This window comes from Symphalangus syndactylus, chromosome X (genome assembly GCF_028878055.3).
Source record: "Symphalangus syndactylus isolate Jambi chromosome X, NHGRI_mSymSyn1-v2.1_pri, whole genome shotgun sequence".
Classification (NCBI taxonomy): domain Eukaryota; kingdom Metazoa; phylum Chordata; class Mammalia; order Primates; family Hylobatidae; genus Symphalangus; species Symphalangus syndactylus.
Window position 1 is genome coordinate 127363076 of NC_072447.2, and position 18613 is coordinate 127381688.

The 18613-nt window shown below is 36.7% G+C and overlaps 1 protein-coding gene across 23 annotated transcripts in view; it reads left to right on the top strand.

Moving 5' to 3' along the window:
- STAG2 (STAG2 cohesin complex component) overlaps positions 1-18613 on the top strand; it is a 141797-nt gene that overhangs the window by 59159 nt on the left and 64025 nt on the right. For 15 of the 23 annotated variants that reach the window (XM_063634900.1, XM_055268163.2, XM_063634905.1 and 12 more), the window contains exons 2-6: positions 2158-2222; positions 3336-3475; positions 6637-6715; positions 11718-11882; positions 18184-18280. In XM_063634900.1, coding sequence (XP_063490970.1) covers positions 3432-3475; positions 6637-6715; positions 11718-11882; positions 18184-18280 — 385 coding nt within the window. In that variant the 5' untranslated portion in view covers positions 2158-2222; positions 3336-3431. The remainder of the gene's footprint in view (positions 1-2157; positions 2223-3335; positions 3476-6636; positions 6716-11717; positions 11883-18183; positions 18281-18613) is intronic. The other 8 variants (XM_055268171.2, XM_055268162.2, XM_063634897.1 and 5 more) reach the window with 1 other exon arrangement.

An 18613-nucleotide genomic window follows, 5' to 3' on the forward strand; every position in this document is an offset into this window, starting at 1 on the left:
GGCGCCTGCCACCACGCCTGGCTACTTTTTTGTATTTTTAGTAGAGATGGGGTTTCACCGTGTTATCCAGGATGGTCTCCCTGACCTCATGATCTGCCTGCCTCGGCCTCCCAAAGTGCTGGGATTACAGGCGTGAGCCACCGCGCCCGGCCAGCATTCTTATATTTAATAATATTAAGTGGCAAGTAGGTACCTTCTAGTAGAAATAATAATCACATTTCTTAACAGGTATTAAGGACAAGGATCATTGTTCTCCTGTTCACTATTGTATTCTCATTGCCCAGCACTACATTTGGCACATGGTGGATACTTTTACTTGGTTGGATGAATTTTCAATATTTAGAGACTTTAAAAAAATCTTATTTCACTAGGATAGGGAATTGGCCAGTTCATTAATTTTTCTATCAGACCCTGACACAACATTTTTTTTTCTTTTAAAAATATATGTACCTGGCTGGGCGTGGTGGCTCACGCCTGTAATCTCAGCACTTTGGGAGGCTGAGGTGGGTGAATTGCTTGAGCCCAGGAGTTCAAGACTAACCTGAGCAGCATGGTGAAACCCTGTCTCTACAAAATAAGAAAAAATTAGCTGGGCCATGGTAGTGTGTGCCTATAGTCCAAGCTACTTGGGAGGCTGAGATGGGAGGATCGCTTGAGCCTGGGGAGGTCAAGGCTATAGTGAGTTGTGATTGCGCCACTGCACTCCAGCACAGGTGACAGAGTAAGACCTTGTCTGTCTGTCTCTGTTTTTTATATACATATAATACACACACACGCGCACATCTATCTTGTCTTGAGAGATACATCTTACATCTTTGGTTTTGCTTTTGTGTTTGCTTTGGTTTCGAATTACAAAGTACATGTTAGTATAGCCTATGCTTTGCAAAATAATTTGGCCTGGGAATGCTTCTTTCTTTTACAGTAGAAATTAATTTTGTGCTATTTAGAAGAATCCAGTATATCACACAATATTCATTTTATTTAGTATTCTCAGAGCTGATGCGTTCTTTATATTCATCGCCTGTGATTCCTTAGGTGACTGTATTTATGAACTATCTTTAAAGTGTGCTTAGAAACTATATTGAAGGAAAGCAGCAACTTTGGTTTTTATGAAATGCTCAGAGAGGTAGACAGATACAGCAAGGATCACGTGACCTCTTTTATTTTCATCTTGCTGTCTAGATGACCTGACCTGTTCGTTAGAATTTATTAGTTCTGTGCCTCTCCAGTTCCTTTAAAAGAAACAAAATAATTTTCTTTTATAAATAAGTTAGAATTTTAGGAGGTGAATGTGTATCTTACATATGATGACAAACTTCAAAAAAGAAAAAATTAGCCAGATGTGGTGAGTACTCAGAAAGCTGAGGTAGAAGGATCTCTTGAGCCCTGAAGTTTGAGGCTACAGTGAGCTATGGTTTGTGCCACTGCACTCCAGCCTGGGTGACAGAGTAAGACCCTGTCTCAATAAAAATAAGATTTTAAAATTTATGTATGTATGTATGTATGTATGTATGAGACGGAGTCTCGCTCTGTCACCCAGGCTGGAGGGCAGTGGCATGATCTCAGCTTGTTTCAGCCTCCTGAGTAGCTGGGGCTACAGGTGTGCGCCACCACGCGAGGCTAATTTTTGTATTTTTAGTAGAGACAGGGTTTCGCTATGTTGGCCAGGCTGGTCTGGAACTCCTGACCTCAAGTGACCTGCCCGCCTTGGCCGCCCAAAGTGCTGGGATTACAGGCGTGAGCTACTGCGCCTGGCCGAAAACAAGATTTTAAAATCTGAGTATCTTTCAGAAAAAAATAAACTTAAAGTGGTGGCGTGTGTTATTTGATTATTCAGGATTTAATTTGTGGATTATTCATTCTTGTTTCTCCTATTGCCTCGTTTGTTATTTTGCTGTTCACAAAACATAAAATTAATATTTTGCTGTTTTAGCTTAAGTAAGCTAGGAAATACAATGTTTTGAACTTTGTATATTAATTAAATATTAGTAGCCATTGATGATGTTTTCTAGAGATATAAAATTATTAAGAAAAATTGAGCTGTTTCTTGTGTGATATCTAACCTACTGGGAGAAGTCATTAGGAGTTTATCAGTGTGTTATATTTGAGCATTTAATATTAATTGGATATGTTTAATCTTACCTGCTTTTTCTTTAGGTGGCCACCGAGTACTAAATTCACTTGGGAATAAAAGAAAAACATAAGAAAATTATAAGAGAAAGGTACACATAAGACTAAGAGCTTTAGACTTTAGCTTCAGCCTGTTTTCTCCTTTCTTGTTTGCTTTTAGGCCATTTTCTCATTTAGGAAATGCATCCTTGACTTTCAAAACATAGACGTAATACCTTTTCTGTCTGCCATTTTTGCATGTACTTTGGTCAAAAATGGCATTCATCTGTTGTTCATATGACATTATTGGTGTTTAAATTGATCGTAAGTTCCTTGAGAGGGAGGAATAGATCAGATCTAATATTGTTTCCCCCTTCTGTTCTCAACAAAGTTTGTTATTATCATGAAGTGGTTATTTATTTAATAAGCTAGGCTTTGGACTGTATGTTTCCAGGGCAGGAAAACCTGTTTTAAAATTATATCTTAGGTTTTTTTTTATTAGCTCCTTTAACTGTATGTGTATGATATCAGCGAAAGGTTGTATTTTCAGGCATCTCATATTATAGTTTAAAGTTCTCATAGGGATTTCAGGACCAGTAAGAGTCATATCCTGTTTCTATTTAGGATGTATTAATGTATATATACATAAAGCCAGACGGAGAATCACAAGAAAATTTAAAAACAATTGTTTTATAAGCTTCTTTTTCCCCTATGTGTTATTACTATGGGGCTGCGAGTGTTACAACAAATCCATATCTAGATTAAGCAGTCAAGGTCAGGCACGGTGGCTCATGCCTGTAATCCCAGCACTTTGGGAGGCCGAGGCGGGTGGGTCACCTGAGGTCAGGAGTTCGAGACCGGCCTGGCCAACATGGCAAAACCCCATCTCTACTAAAAATACAAAAATTAGCTGGTCATGGTGGCCCGCGCCTGTAATCTCAGCTACTTGGGAGGCTGAGGTAGGAGAATCGCTTGAACCTGGGAGGCAGAGGTTGCAGTGAGCCGAGATCGCGCCACTGCACCCCAGCCTGGATGACAGAGCGAGACTATGTCTCAAAAAAAAAAAAAAAAAAAAAAAAAAAAAAGGCAGTCAAATGCAAGGGAACGAAATTCTTATTTACTAAAACACATTAGTAGGCACTGGGGAATTTAACTTTTGAGTATGGATGTCCTTTCCGAATATTTTTGGTGCATTTGTAATAAATGTCATTTTCTCCTTTTTAAAGGAATTGTCTTAGAAGAAAGAAGCAAGCCATCATTTTACCCACGTAAATATATGAATATATTTCTGACATTGAGGTGTTCCAGAAGATGATAAAGAAATGATAGCAGCTCCAGAAATACCAACTGATTTTAATCTACTACAGTAAGTAAATTATATTCTGATAATTTTTAAATACTTGTTTATTCCACAAAATGGGGAATGCATTAACTTCAGTTAAATTTCCTTCTGCTTGAGAAGATCTAATATATAAAATAGCTTTTATGCTTTGTAAGAGTTTATATCAGCACTCATCAAGGCTCTGTAACAGTAATTATTCCGTACTTTTTTGTTGTTGTGTTTTAAATTTATCTTTTAGTTTACATGCTGCAGTTTATTATTTTTTGTTGTATAGTTCTGAGTCCTTACTTGGTTTTGCAATAGCAACTGTTTGGAGAGAGCATCATGAAATTCCTAAAAATAAAGTTTTCTCATTAGTGAGGTATACCATGTGGCACTATTTAGGATGTAATGTCAGATTTCTGTTACAAAATCAAATGATGATTGCAGAAATATGTTACATGTATATTGGTCCAGAAAGTGATGTCAACATAGGTATCCTCTTTACCCCCATCTGAAAAGCTAACTGTACTCCTTAGCTTTTCTTCTAATTACTCCTTGGTTTTGAAAGATTTTGAACTACTCTATGTAACAGTGATTTTCATACTAAGGTACAGTTTCATGAGTTGCCTCAGTGAAAAGTGAACTTTTAAATTGCCCGTGAATCCCTTTATTTACCCACCCCCACCACTGTATTTTTTATTAGGATCTTTATGAGACTTGACTTGAAAAGAGAGTTTAGTTGCTAAAAATTTTGAAAACAACAGACCAATACCTTTGTACATAATGGCAGCCAGCGTCTACTTTTGATCATATGTAGATTTTCATATTTTTAATAATTTTGTTCTCTTCAGTGGGGATTATGAATCTTCTGGGACCAAATACATTCAGGTTCCCACAAAACAGCATTTTTAGTGAGGATTTTATGTATTCTGAGTCTCATATCTTTGTAAAAGTTAATTATTACCTTTGTTAATATTAAGTGTCTGCTGTATACAGGATGTTATATTAGATCCTGTGAGGAATTAAGTTAGATACTTCCTGCTGCCTTTATGAGTTCATATTTTAAAGATAGAAAGAGAAGATTATGAAGTTTCTTATATACTTGGTTAGAGACTATAAAAAGGGTTTATATTATGGACTAGACTATTGACTATTAGAATATCTCAAATAATTAGGACCTGAAATAGGATAATGAATAAAAGGGAATTGATGTTGTTCGGGTAGAACAGACCCAGCATTTGATTGGGTATGTGGGGTGCAGGGCACAGTAAAGAAGAATGGAAGATTGAGTCGTGTGATAGATGACTCAGGATGTTTCAGGTCACGGAATGGTTAATACAGTATGTTTAATAAACATAAATGTTATTTCACCTAGGGTAGTTTTTGTTCTTCTGATCTTAAAAACACAGGAAAACATTGAAGAATGGCTTAGGAGAGTATTTCTTCTTTGGTTGGGAGTATTTTAGACTTCCATTCTGATTACTCACTTAAGCTTTCTTTAGAAAGTTTTTCAGTAAGTTACCAAACCTCTAGTGGTTCACTCTTAGTTGGGATAGCTTGGAAATGAGTATCAAGAGGATAATTGAGCCCTTGATTACTCTGGCCATTGGAACATTGTGAAGACTAGTGATTTTCTTCAGACTTAAAGCAGTTACTTAGCTCTTTAAGAGAGCTGGTGTCCTACAAAAGGCTTGGGAAGAAATAAATATTACTTATACATCAAGATATTTTAAATTTTCATTTTTTTTTTTGCAAGACCATATAGATATGTGAGAAGATTATTGATGACAACAGTCTTCTTAAGATGTAACACGCATGAGCTTCAGGGTTAATATTATAGTAGTCATTCAGTTTTTGGTGCATTAACTCTAGGGAATGGTATTTATTACAGGCCCTTTCCTCTCAACATTGTAGGATATAGTTAGGATTGCCGCCACCTTCTATATATTGTTTAAATTACTTTATATGTAAGTGCTGTATAAATAGTATTTTTTTTTCCTGCTAGAATCTTAATCATTATTTTAGATTTATGAAATATTCCTACCTCACAGCCTCTGCTACCTCATAGCCTCTGGGCAACTGGTTATTGTAGCAATAAAATGGAAATAGAAGAAATCTAGATTGAGAATACTAGTTTTATAAAGATAGCCTTTCACTTCGATTCCATTTATTTTAAGCAGAGCCAGTGCTAGGTTTACACACTTAGGGTGGAAAAACCTGTATCTTTTATGGATGTGGCTCAATTCTAAAATCCAGTGTGACCCAAATACTAATATAAGTATGCCTTGCTTTAAGCATTTGAATCAGGGTGTGTTACTACTATTTAGATAGACTCATGTTTACTCATTTGGAAAGCATCACACATATTTATTTAAATCAGTCGGCTTCCATATGTTTGTGAGAAAATCCATATTATACAAACTAGCCTTACCCCAACCCAGAACAAGGGACTGTTGTTTAGGACTATAGATTCATATGTTGGAGATTGTAGAGACTTTAGAGATTTCGTTCTTTCCTGCGTATATATTATTTATAGATGAGAAGATTGAGATTGTCACTTGTATAAGATTCACAGTTACTTAGTACCAAAACTGTTCTCCTGACTATAGCTCATCACCTCTTTACTTCATAAAGGTTATTGATCACTTAGCATAATTCCCTAGTGTATTTCAAATGATTTAGTTTATAAAAAGGTTTTATAAGTACCCTTTCAGAAATACATGTTTTGTATATTGACTCACCTAGATTTATAAATACTTTTCGAGTGAGGTAGGAGAGATCAGAGGATCTATAATCATAAAACTCCCTAATAAAGTTCCTCCAATGCCTAGTATTAAAATATAGTTTTTCCGCAGCACTGTGATCTTTGAAGTAGGAAATGGAACCAACCATTACATGGAAGACCACAGTTCCTAGGGTTAAATTTTGAGACCCACTGGATTAGTTTTCATACTTTGATTAAAAATTAACAAAAATGTTTAGATATTTGTACTTTAGATTATTATTTTTGTAGTTGCTTATGTAATCTTGTGTGTTTGGTAATGTGCTATAGTATGATGTTTTGGGGAAACATCTTAATTACTTATAATGCTAATATGAAGTTTTGTGATGAGTTAACCAAGCCTTTTAGAAAATATGGCAAAAATTAGAAACTCAATATAAATTTCTAAGGAAGGGTTTTAATTCTTATCTTTCTGTCACAGGGAGTCAGAAACACATTTTTCTTCTGACACAGACTTTGAAGATATCGAAGGAAAAAACCAAAAGCAAGGCAAAGGCAAAGTATGTATCAAATATGTGACTTTATTTTGTTTCCTGAGATCTCACACACACACAGATTTAAGTTATGTCTCAGATAGTTTTATCTTTTAAAAATGGCTTTTTAAGGGGGTGGGGGCTGATTGGTATGGTAAGCCTTCTGAATAAATGTCCTTTTGTATTCTAGATGAGATAGCCTTTGGGATCTATTTACACTGCTGTAAAGTTGCAAATAATAATAATAATAATAATCATCATCATCATAATACATCATTGTTTCCAGTAGTTTATTTTGTAAAGCACAGTATGTTAAGCAGAATGCAATGTTCTGTTGGCTTTATTTTTGTTTTCCCACAAGTAATAAAATGTAAAGCAAAGCGATATATAAAATCTCTTATTCTAAAGCACTGTAAAAATGTAACATACAACCAGTTTAAGGCTAATGGGTTACAGTTGGCAATAGTTTTACTCTTTATAAGTAATATGAAAGATAAAAAATTACAAAGTTAAGTTCTGAGTCAGTATAATGTAAGTTTAGAGTGTGAGTGGGTTAGCCTGAGGGCTGCGTATAACTTGGCGAATGGTTAAATTATTTTGTTGTTTTGGAAAGTACATTTGACTCTGCATGTGTGTAAATACATTATGCAAAAGATAACTTGTTTTTGTTGTTCAGCATTTGTTTTTCAAAATGAATTTTGGATTTATATTGTCTCATGACATACTTTGAAAAAGTCTTAACAATACAGAAGTTTACGATGACCAAAGTGAAATTTTTCCATAATCCTATCACCTGGAGGTAATTTATTCTTTAAACATTTTGATGCACATACTTTTATTCATACACCTATGTATAAACATGATTATAACATTTTATTTAAGTGGAGTCACAATATGCAAACAGTTTAACATGCTTTTAAAACTCAGTGGTATGTTGTCAACAACTTTCCCATAAGTGAATGTAAAACTCTGTAACTTTTATTTTTTTTCTAATTTTTAAATTAAATTGATTTGTTTTTTTGGAGATGGGGTCTCTCTATGTTGCCTAGACTGGAGTGCAGTGGCTATTCACTGACACGTCATGGCACACTACAGCCTCAAACTCCTGGGCTAAAGCAATTATCCTGCCTCAGCTTCTCGACTGGACTACAGGCACCACAGGCCTGTGCCACAATGCCTGGCTTCTCTGTAATTCCTTTTATTTTTTATTTTTGTAGAGATGAGATTTCACTATGTTCCCCAGGCTGGTCCTGTACTACTGGGCTCAAGCAATCCTCCTGCCTCAGCCTCCCAAAGTGCTGGGGTTTACAGGTGTGAGCCACCACGCCTGGCCATTCTCTTGTGATTTCTAATTGTGGCACAACATCACATTTAATGTATGGAGCATAATTTATTTAACTAATGCTTGGAATATTTTTTGAGTGCTCATAATTCATGTGTTTCATAATTTTGCGTGCTCTCTTATTTCCTTAAAAAGATTTGAGAGAGGGATGTGAATAGAAATGTTAACGGCTCTCCAAAGATAACCTTAATTCTATTGGACAGTATACATTAATTTATTAGAAAATCATTTTTTTCTATTAACCTACTTTTGCCTTTGATTTAATTTACAAGTTTGGACAAGATTCTTGGTGGCACCTGAGTAGATGACTCTGAAGTTTTTGTGGCACACTTTGGTTAAGGTTATGTAGCTACTACTGTGGGTGAGGTGTTGAGACAGATCAAGGATTTATTACAATAATAGCAACTGCATTTTGACACTATACTATGTATGTTCCATGTGTTGTGGTAACAGTTTCACATGTTGATCTAATATTTGAACAACTGCGTAGATGAGAAAACACCATTATTTTATAGGTAGGAAACTGAAGTCCAGAGAAGCCCAATGGTTAAAGGATTTGAGCTCAGGTCTGTGCCCTTAACCGTCTATACTATACCACTTCCTAAAGTCTTTATGTAGAAATTTTTTTCTCTCCAAGATTATACACAGGTTAGCATATTTGCTTTTTGTATAATGCTTCCTTTGTATTATCACTCCTTGCACATTTTTTTTTCTAGCACAGCATACCCATTCTGCCATTTTAATTGTCCCAATTAGTTTTTCATACTGACAGGGACTATTGAGGCATTTGATAGATAAACTGCAAATATACAGCTCCATGTTAATTAACATTTTATATTTTACTAGTCTACTCTGTTGTAGTTGATCTTTTCTTTCAACCTTATCTCTGAAAATGCTTTTACTGGGGACAAAAGCCTTTCGTTGTACAATTAGGAATTAATGAATTAGGTTCACAAAGACTGAATCTCATTTACAGAATATAGCAGTCTCCCTTATTCTCAGGGATACATTCTAAGACCCCCAGTGGATGCCTGAAACTGCGGATAGTACTGAACCTTGCATATTGAATTTTTTCAATATGGTAACCAAAATGGCTAGTAAGTGACTAATGAGCTGCGTGGATATGCTGGACAAAGAAAGGGATGATTCACGTCCTGGATGGGATACGGCAGGATGATGGAGTGATTCTATCATGCTACTCAGAATGGCATGCAATTTAAAACTTTTGAACTGTTTATTTCTGGAATTTCCTACTGAATATTTTTGGACTGCAGCAGACCAAGGGTAACTGCAACTGAATAAAGTAAAACCCAGGGGAGGACTACTGTATTGCAAATTAACAAGTAATATGTTTCAGGTGTTGGGAGGGGGTTTAAAGTAACTGTTAAGAGTTGAGTAGTTTTGGACTCTTGGAGGAAGAAGGGACCCTCTAAGGAATAAAGTACATAAATACCACAGGCTTTCAGTGGAAAGAAATTTGTAGGCATGGCTATAGATCAGAGATCCACAATCTATGGCTTGTTTTTGTACTGTCCAGGAGCTCTAAGAATAGTTTATATATATATATATATATATATATATATATATTTTTATAGAGATGGGGTTTTGCTCTGTTGTCCAGGCTTGTCTTGAACTCCTGGCCTTAAGCAGTCTTCCCATCTCAACCTTCCAAAGTATTGGGATTACAGGTGGGAGCCACCACTCCCGGTCCTGTTTTAATATTTATTTATTTATTTATTTATTTATGAGATGGAGTCTTGCTCTGTCGCCCAGGCTGGAGTGCAGTGGCACAATCTCGGCTCACTGCAAGCTCCGCCTTCTGGGTTCACACCATTCTCCTGCCTCATCCTCCCGAGTATCTGGGACTACAGGCGCCTACCACCACGCCCAGCTAATTTTTTTGTAATTTTAGTAGATATGGGGTTTCACCGTGTTAGCCAGGATGGTCTTGATCTCCTGACATTGTGATCCGCCCACCTCGGCCTCCCAAAATGCTGGGATTGCAGGCTTGAGCCACTGCGCCCGGCCTATTTATTTCTCGAGACAAAGTTTCGCTCTGTCACCCAAGCTGGAGTGCAGTGGCGTGATCTCGGCTCACTGCAGCCTCCACCTCCCGGGTTCAAGCAATTTTCCTGCCTCAGCCTCCCGAGTAGCTGGGACTATAGGTGTATGCCGCCATGCCTCTAATTTTTTGTATTTTAGTAGAGACAGGGTTTCACCATGTTGCCCAGGCTGGTCTCGAACTTCTGAGCTCAGGCAATCCGCCCACCTCAGCCTCCCAAAGTGCTAGGATTACAGGCGTGAGCCACCACGCTGGGCTGTTTTTATAATTTTAAATAGTTTTAAAAATAAAGAATATGCTACAGAGACTGTATGTGGCCCACAAAGCCTAACATATTTACTATCCAGTTCTTTATAGAAAGTTGGCCAACGCTTGTTCTCTAGATCGTAGAGATGTGTTGGTCTAAAAGAGACCTTTAAGAAATCACCAAATCCAGGGGTCAGAATACCTTTCTGTAAAGTATTTTAATTCAACCCTGACATTTGAGAAATGAGGACTCTGAGTTACGGAATGGCTTATTTTCTTAAAGTATAAGAGCTGTGGGAGGTATTTTTATAGCTTAGGCGTATAGGGAACCTTTTCACTGATTTTTTTGATGCCCCTACCCGCCCCTTCTCCACCCCCCCCACCCCCACCAATACTGACAACTTTTGTTATAATGGGCTTCATTTTCATAGTTTTCATTAATTGAATTTTCATGATGACTAAATGTTGGAGGGAGGCCTAGAACAAGAATGAGATTGATAAACCTACTCCTAATGTTCAGAATTCCTTGTTCAGAGCACTGCAATGATTTCTAAGACTAATAATACAAATAAAATGTTGAACTGAGTATAAGGTACATATTTGATAATGAGTTTGGTTATTCTTGCTGCCCACTTCAGTCTGCATCCAAAAGCTGCATAAGGGAGTAATATAAAACTTGGAGATAAGCTACCTTGATTTACTATGCCCTTGAGAATTCTCTGATTATACTTGAGAGATATTTTTGCAGTGTTTTTCAAACTTTGTTGATATTTTGAGGGCTTTTAAGTCTGTGATTTTATATTACTTTTCAAAATAGATTCAAATCAGTATTTTGTGTCATTGTTTCTGTTGGTCTTCCTACCAGATTAAGATTCATGTAACATTTACTGAACTCTTTTTAACATAATTTTTTCATTTTACAGTGATAATAATAGCTGACATTTTTTTGACTTTATTATGTGCTGGGTATGTTGCTAAGTACTTTGTGTTTTCATTATCACAGCAACCCTATGAGGTAGGCACAGTTTTATCCTCACTTTACAAATTAGAAAAACATCACTGAAACATAGTGTGGTTAAGTAATTTGCCTAAAATCACTCAGCTAATAGTAGCAGAAATTTGCACCCACAGAGTCTGTCTGTCTGCAGAGGCTATGCTTCTAACTACTATGTCATGTGAGGCATGGTAGTATACTTGAAAAAATGGACACCACAAAGAGGCTGTCACAGTTGTATCATTTTGTTATAAGTGGATGGAATTCTTTAGGGCAAGTTTAAGCATGTTATAGTTATGTACCCTATCAGCTACTTCTACTGTAGCTGTGTTTTGAACTCTCAAGGATAATGATATAACTTAACCACCTCATATTTTTTATGCAGACTTGTAAAAAAGGCAAAAAGGGCCCAGCAGAAAAGGGCAAAGGTGGAAATGGAGGAGGAAAACCTCCTTCTGGTCCAAACCGAATGAATGGTCATCACCAACAGAATGGAGTGGAAAACATGATGTTGTTTGAAGTTGTTAAAATGGGCAAGAGTGCTATGCAGGTAAGATTTATGTTCTTCCCAGTTCATTTGTACATTTTAAACTTCAATGAGTTATATAGAGTGTAGCTCTGATTTTTCTAATTGCATTTTAAACATACACTACTTATTAGAAAAAAGCAACAAAATCATCGAAAACTCTTGGGATGTATTTCTTCATATATAAGACTTTTATGCTGTGTCTTGATTCATTTTCCGCTGCATGTTTTTTTCTTTTCTTATTTATTTTATTTTTTTGAGACAGAGTCTCGCTCTGTTGCCCAGGCTGGAGTACAGTGGCACAATCTCGGCTCACCACAACCTCCACCTCCTGGGTTCAAGCGATTCTCCTGCCTCAGCCTCCCAAGTAGCTGGGATTACAGGTAGAAACCACCATGCCTGGCTAGTATTTTTTGTGGGTATTTTCAGTGGAGATGGGGTTTCACCATGTTGGCCAGGCTTGTCTCGAACTCCTGGCCTCAAGTAATCTGCCCTCCTTGGCCTCCCAAAGTGCTGGGATTACAGGCAGAAGCCACCATGCCCAGCCCATTAATTTTTTTTTTTATTATTATTTTGAGATGGAGTCTCACTCTATTGCCCAGGCTGGAGTGCAGTGGCACGATCTCTGCTCACTGCAACCTCCGCCTCCTGGGTTCAGGTGATTCTCCTGTCTCAGCCTCCTGAGTAGCTGGGATTACAGTTGCCCGCCACCAAGGCTGGCTAATTTTTGGTTTTTAGTAGAGACGGGGTTTCACCGTGTTGGCCAGGCTGGTCTCAGACTCCCGACCTTAAGTAATCCACCTGCCTCCCAAAGTGCTAGGATTACAGGTGTGAGCCACCACGCCCAGCCCCAACCCATTATTTTTTTTTTTAATGGCATAAGGTAAAAAATAATTTGGTTAAAAATATGCTGATTTAAACCATGGCTATGAGGTCTCAATTTTCCCTGAATTTATATAGATGCCATTAAAATACGAAGTCTTCTACCCATGTGGAATTCCTGGTTGAGTGACCTAATATAATTACTGTCCACTTTAGTGGAATGAATTATTTTGATTACTGTTGTCTATTACAAATTTTATTATTTGTGCTTGTTTCTTAGAAGAATAAAAAGTTGGAGGCATATTCATGTCGAATCATTCGAATTAGTTTTCTCTGCGTACTTTTATGACAATAGAAGCATTTAGGCTTTCTAATGTTGGCTAAACCATTAGAAAGTGGAATAAATACAATACTCAAGGAGTATATATACTTAATAAAGTTTTAATTTAATCTATAAAAGCTACAGGAAATAGTTCTTTTTTTTAATTTCAACTTTTAGATACAGGGGTTACATATACAGGTTTGTACATGAGTATATTGCACCTAGGAAGTGAGGATAGTATCTAGTGGGTAGTTTTCAGTCCCCACCCCCCACCCCCAGTAGTCCGCCGTGTCTATGTTTCCCACATTTGTGTCCACGTGTGCTCAATATTTAGCTTCCACTTACAAGTGAGAACGTGTGGTATTTGGTTTTCTGTTCCTGCGTTAATTCACTTAGGATTATTGCCTCCAGCTCTACCTATGTTGCTGTGAAAGACACAATTGCATTCTTTTTTATGACTGTGGAGAATAGTATTTCTTCATAGAAATAACTTTAATCAGTGATGGGTGCACATGAATGGTTTTCTGAGAACTATCTGTTCAGGCTTTTTGTTAATAAAAGCTGACACAAATACCTTGTTTAGAAATATAGAATTAGCTTAATATGTGTGGTTTTATAAATAAAATGTATCAAATGAGACTAATAAAGAACAGTTTTACATGTAAAATGTGAAAATACTTGTTAATTGTTTGAGCTTTCACCAATTTTACAGAGCAAAGAACTTAAAAGGTGCCAGATTTATTCATACCATTCTAATGCACCTTTTTTTATCCGTTTATTAATGTTTGCTTGTATATCATGATTAGAGTGTGGATTCTTTTTCTTGTTTAGTGTTTTAAATTACTGTTTTGAATATGTTTGGCTTTTAAAAAATAAATAATGTCTTATTATATTACTGTACTATGGTTTATTTAGTCATTCCCCAATTTTAAAAATTACTTCTCTCTCTAGTTCTCCTTTTGCGTTATTTTTATCAAGAGGATAAATTATTTCAGTTACATTATATTGCATTTCATTACTTTCCTTCTTATTTTTATATTATAGATTTTCTCTGTAATATTTTATTCTAAGTAGTTAAATTCACTAATCTTCTTTCTTCTGCTATCTTTTTAACATCATTGTCTTAGTCCATTTGGGCTGCTATTGAAAAACTAACATAGGCCAGGTGTAGCAGCTCACGTAATCCCAGCACTTTGGGAGGCCAAGGTAGGTGGATCGCCTGAGGTCAGGAGTTGGAGACCAGCCTGCCCAACATGGTGAAACCCCGTCTCTACTAAAAATAAAAAAAATAGCCGGGCTTGGTGGTGAGCACCTGTAATCCCAGCTACTTGGGAGGCTTAGGCAGGAGAATCACTTGAACCCTGGAGGCGGAGGTTGCAGTGAGCTGAGATTGCACCATTGCACTCCAGCCTGGGCAACAAGAGTGAAACCCTGTCTAAACAAACAAAAACAAAAAACCAACATAAACTAGAAAGCTTATAAAAAACAGAAATTTATTTCTTACAGTTTTGAAGGCTGCGAAGTTCAATATTAGGTGCCTACAGATTCATTATCTGGTGAAGGCCTGTTTTCTGGTTCATAGATGGCATCCTCTTACTGTGTCCTCACATGGTAGAAGGGGCAAGGCAGCTCTCAGGGGCCTCGTGATCTAATTGCCATCTATAGGCTCCACTTCTTAATACCATAACATTGGTGACTACAGTTCAACATACAGTTTGAACACAAAACCCTTCGGACCACAGCTATGAGAAATCCTGACTCATAACCATAGCTAATTAGGCTATTCCATTTTTATCTAAAAATGAATATTTTCTTTTTTTGTGTGTTGCTTATGGCTTGTCATATTAAGATTGTACCTCTATCTGTGTCATTTTTATTTTCTTTTTTTATTTTAAGATGAGGTTTCATTATGTTGCCCAGGCCGGACTTGAACTCCTGGGCTCAAGCAATCCTCCTGCCTCAACCTCCCCAGTAAGTGGGACTACAGGCACATGCCATTGTGCCTAGCTTGTTTTTCTGTTTCGAAATGTGTTTGCCTCTTAAGAGAGAATGTCTGCACTATCTTTCCATTGATTTCCTGGAATCTTTTCGACAATTTTATTTTGTTATGTGTGTTCCCACTTGTGTTACCCTTTTAAGACCAAATTTGATGGAGGAAGTCCTCTGTTTAGAAACTTCCAAGGGTTCTTATCTAAAATTTCTAGCCCAGATTTCCTTCTGCTATATTTTCTGTCCTCCAGTCACAGTATATACTCTGCCATTAGGCTTTTCTTTTTGTTTTTCTTGTTTGCAGTAGTTTTATTTTACTCCCCCACTTGCATGTCAAATGTCAGTCTTCTGAGCGAATCAAATGTCAGTCTTCTGCAAAGCATTCTCAGACACTACTACTTTTCGTTTCCAATGTGTTTTTTACTTTTATCTTTTCATTATATAGCACTTATACTGTGCCTGACTTTGACTCTAGGTTGCTAATTCTTTGATCAAGGATCATGTGTTATTCATTATTTTTGCATTGCCAGGATATACCTATCTCAGTAGTTGTTGTTGTTATTATTATTATTATTATTATTATGTGAGACAAGATCTCACTCTGTCACCCAGGCTGGAGTGCAGTGGCACGATCTCGGCTCACTGCAACCTCTGCCTCCCAGGTTCAAGTGATTCTCGTGCTTCAGCCTCCCAAGTAGCTGGGATTACAGGTGCATGCCACCACGCCAGGCTAATTTTTGTTTGTACTTTTTGGTAGAGACAGAGCTTCTTCATGTTGGCCAGGCTGTCTCTCTCAGTAATTATAAGTGATAGTCAATAAATGCAAGAATGGCAGTTATTTTAAAACTAGTTGTTATGTTTTAAGAATGGAGAAAGTATGCATGTGCCCCCTAATTTTATTATATAACAGATGTTGAATTTTGTTACATAAGTTCTCAGCATACTATTTGATTAAAAATTTTAAGCATATTTCAGTAGCTCACATTATTTTTATTACAGCACTTATTTTCCTAGTGTAAACTCTACTTGATCTTAATGAATTACTTTTTAATGTGATGTAGTGGTCTCTTTGTAAGAGTTCATTGAATATTTTGCATCTTTATTGATGAGAGTAGCCATTGTTCCAGTTATCTATTGATGCATAACAAACCACCCCAAACTTAGTGATGTGAAACAACAATCATTTTATTATGCCTAATGATTCTTTGGGTCTGGAATTCAGACAGAACTAAGTGGAGATGACTTGTCTCTGCTTTATGATGTCAAGGGCCTTAGCTGGGACCATTTGAGTGCCTGGCACTAACACAGTTAGGGACTATAATCATTTGGAAGCTTCTTTACTCATGTTTAGTGCCTAGTCTGTAGTGATATGAAGGCTGGACTTAGCCAGAACTGTTAGCTGCATAACTACAAATGGCCTTTCTATGTGGCTAGGGCTTCTTACAGTATGGCATCTGGGTTTGGAGAGAATGTCCTGAGAGTAGTGTCTAGTTTGCTAGTGCTCCAAGAGACCAGTGCAGTTGCTGCCTGGCATTCTGTGACCTAATTTTGGAAGCATCACTGCATTCTATTCTAGAGAAGATGACATAGACCCTCTTACTGGGGAGCAGTGTCCAATAATTTGGGGCCGTGTTTTAAAACTGTCACAGTCTCTATGATATATTCTTTTGCTGTTTATTGCCTATATCATATTTGGGAAAGATACTGAGCACATTCCTTTGTAAATTATGTTGGTTAATATAAACAAGCTGTTGTAAATACAAGAAAGTAGAAATTAAGTAAAGTTTTAGAATAATTCCAGTCAGTCTATCTGAACCAGGTATTTCTTAGATATTTTTCCTCGATTTATCTTTATTGTGTAATCATAGTATCTTTTTTGTACATTAAATTCTACATGTTTTAGTCATTGTTTGTACCTGGATTTCCTATTTATTGGTATATAACTTAGAAATATTTCCCTCTCCCAACCTTTTGTTTTTTTACACTAGCTCTTGTTTATCATCTTGATTTTATTTAATTTGCTCTATTTAAAAAGTTTTGTTGTTGTTGTTGTTTGTTTGTTTGTTTGTTTGTTTTTTTGGAGACAGAATCTCGCTCTGTTGCCCAGGCGGGAGTGCAGTGGTGCGACCTCAGCTCACTGCAACCGTCATCTCCCGGGTTCAAGTGATTCTTCTGCTTCAGCCTCCCGAGTAGCTGGGATTATAGGCATGCACCACCACACCCAGCTAATTTTTGTATTTTTAGTAGAGACGAGGTTTCACCATGTTGGCCTCTCGAACTCCTGACCTCAAGTGATCCGCTGGCCTCAGCCTCCCAAAGTGCTGGGATTACAGGCGTGAGCTACCGCACCCAGCCTAAAAATTGAAAATCAGTTTTGTCGTTGCCTCTCTTGCCCCCAAAAGAATAAAGTATTCCTTTTATTTTTTAGTTCTAGCCTATTTTCTTTTTTAAGAAATAACCATATTGAGGTATATTTACCATACTGTAAAATTTACCCTTTAAAGTGCAAATTCAGAGTTGTACAGCCACCATTACAATATAATTTTAGAATATTTTATTATTATTATTATTTTTTGAGATGGAGTCTCACTCTGTTGCCCAGGTTGGGGTACAGTGACGTGATCTTGGCTCACTGCAACCTCCACCTCCTGGATTCAAGAGATACTCATGCCTCAGCCTCCCAAGTAGTCGGGATTACAGGCGTGCACCACCACGCCTGGCTAATTTTTGTATTTGTGGCAGAGACAAGGTTTTATTTACCATGTCAGCCAGGCTGGTCTCGAACTCCTAACTTGAAGTGATCCACTCACCTCGGCCTCCCAAAGTTCTGGGATTATAGACATGAGCCAGCACACCTGCCCTGTATTGTCTTAATTATTTGAAATTCCTTTCTTTAATGTCACTGAGAAATCATAAGTAATTATACTTGATGGAATTGAGTTCCATAGTTTCCACATTCTTTTCAATGCAAAATAAATAGAAGATTGATAGGTCATTTTGTGTTATCAGATTGTTTTACTGAATTCGATTCTATTTTATTATTGTTAAAATTGAACTTTAAATTTCAGTGTATAAATATTTATATTAAAGTAATGTGATACTGTATAATCTTGAATTTTATGACTTTATCAGACTTAAATGATTTTGAGAAAATAAGAATCTAATGATTTTATTTTTTTCGCTCTGCTGTAGTCGGTGGTAGATGATTGGATAGAATCATACAAGCATGACCGAGATATAGCACTTCTTGACCTTATCAACTTTTTTATTCAGTGTTCAGGCTGTAAAGGTAAGATATATTTATTTTGAAATCAGCAGCTCTCAAATAGTCACTTCGTTGTTCCACCTAAAGAGATGTTGTTAGCACTTTACATGGTAAATAACGCTAAGGCATTATTTGCATCATATCCGTACAAAATTTGTAAGGAAAAAAGAGCAAAGGACAAAGTAAAAGAGAAAGTCTATTAACAAAAGTTTTATTCATATGTGAAAGTTATCTAAAAACTTAGCAGTTTATAATTGTTATGTTACTTTTATTAGATATATTTCCTACTTTCAGCATCTGGTTTTAGGAACAAAGAAATTGATTAAGAAGGGAGGAGGAAGATAATGAAGAGATACA